This window comes from Eurypyga helias, unplaced genomic scaffold, assembly GCF_000690775.1.
Source record: "Eurypyga helias isolate BGI_N326 unplaced genomic scaffold, ASM69077v1 scaffold33310, whole genome shotgun sequence".
Lineage (NCBI taxonomy): Eukaryota > Metazoa > Chordata > Aves > Eurypygiformes > Eurypygidae > Eurypyga > Eurypyga helias.
The window spans coordinates 1-1,009 of NW_010225584.1; the positions used below are offsets into that span (position 1 = coordinate 1).

At 62.8% G+C, this 1,009-nt stretch overlaps 1 protein-coding gene across 1 annotated transcript; it reads left to right on the forward strand.

Moving 5' to 3' along the window:
• Positions 1-3: 3 nt before the first annotated feature.
• Positions 4-503, forward strand: NME6 (NME/NM23 nucleoside diphosphate kinase 6; the record flags this gene model as incomplete). Its single annotated transcript, XM_010149946.1, has 2 exons — positions 4-130; positions 337-503. Coding segments are annotated over 2 exons (294 nt in total), but the record flags the coding sequence as incomplete, so codon positions are not given.
• Between the last annotated feature and the right edge of the window lie 506 nt (positions 504-1,009).

Genomic DNA, 1,009 nt, shown 5'->3' on the forward strand with positions numbered 1-1,009 from the left:
GAGAATGCTGTCCCCCTCTGGAGATCCCTGATGGGACCCACCAAAGTGTTCCGAGCCCGAAACAGCGTCCCCGACTCCATCCGAGGGGCGTACGGCCTCACTGACACCAGGAACACCACTCACGGTTCAGGTAACCTGTCCTTGGCTGAGCGGGGGGCAGAGCCTGGAGCTCAGAGGGGTCTGGGGGGATCGTGTCTGCTTTCGCCATCTGCGCTCCCTGCTGCAGGCCCCTCGCCCCATCCTGGTGCAGCCCAGCCTGGCGCTTTTCCTTGCGGGGTCTGCCCTCCCCTTTGGAATGTAGCTTTTCTCACCTTCTTCCCCTCTGTTGTCCAACAGACTCGCCAGCATCAGCCAGCAGAGAAATTGCCTTTTTCTTCCCCGAGTTCAACGAGCAGCTCTGGTACCAGCAGGAGGAGCCGTGTCTGCGGCGCGGGCGGGTGTATTACAGCGCAGAGGAGCGTGTCCACTGTGTGTCCCGGGACGAAGAGGGAGAGCTGCCCTGAGTTTCGGGCTGGGGCGCTGCGCGGGACGCGCTGCTGGGCACGCTGCTCGGGTCAGCCCTGTGACAGGACACGCGGAGCCGTGGCACGCTTTCAGGAGCGTGGGGGAGGAAGGAGCGTGGGGGAGGGGAAGGCCTGGCGCACAGTGCGCTGGCGCCGTCTGCTGTGCAGCTTACAGGCACTGGGGTGTTTTAGGAAAAACTCCCCACGTCACAGTTCTCCGGCGTGATCGGGGTCTGGCCGCGGCCCCTCGTGTGGCTGGGTGTGAGCCGTACCCCTGGGCTCCTCAGGGCTGGGTGGAAAGGGGATGCTTGTTCTGGTTAGGGTAAGGGGGGGTTTGCTGACTGTAGGCCTCATATCCTTCGTGTGTGTGCAATTCCTTCAGGGGCACGGGGCAGAATGCCGGGCAGTATTAACTCTCTGGTTCCTGCCTCCCTGATCCAAGCTGAGGACTGAGGTTGTCTTCAGTCCTGTCTTGAGTTGCATCTTGAGCACCCGGTGGAGGGCGG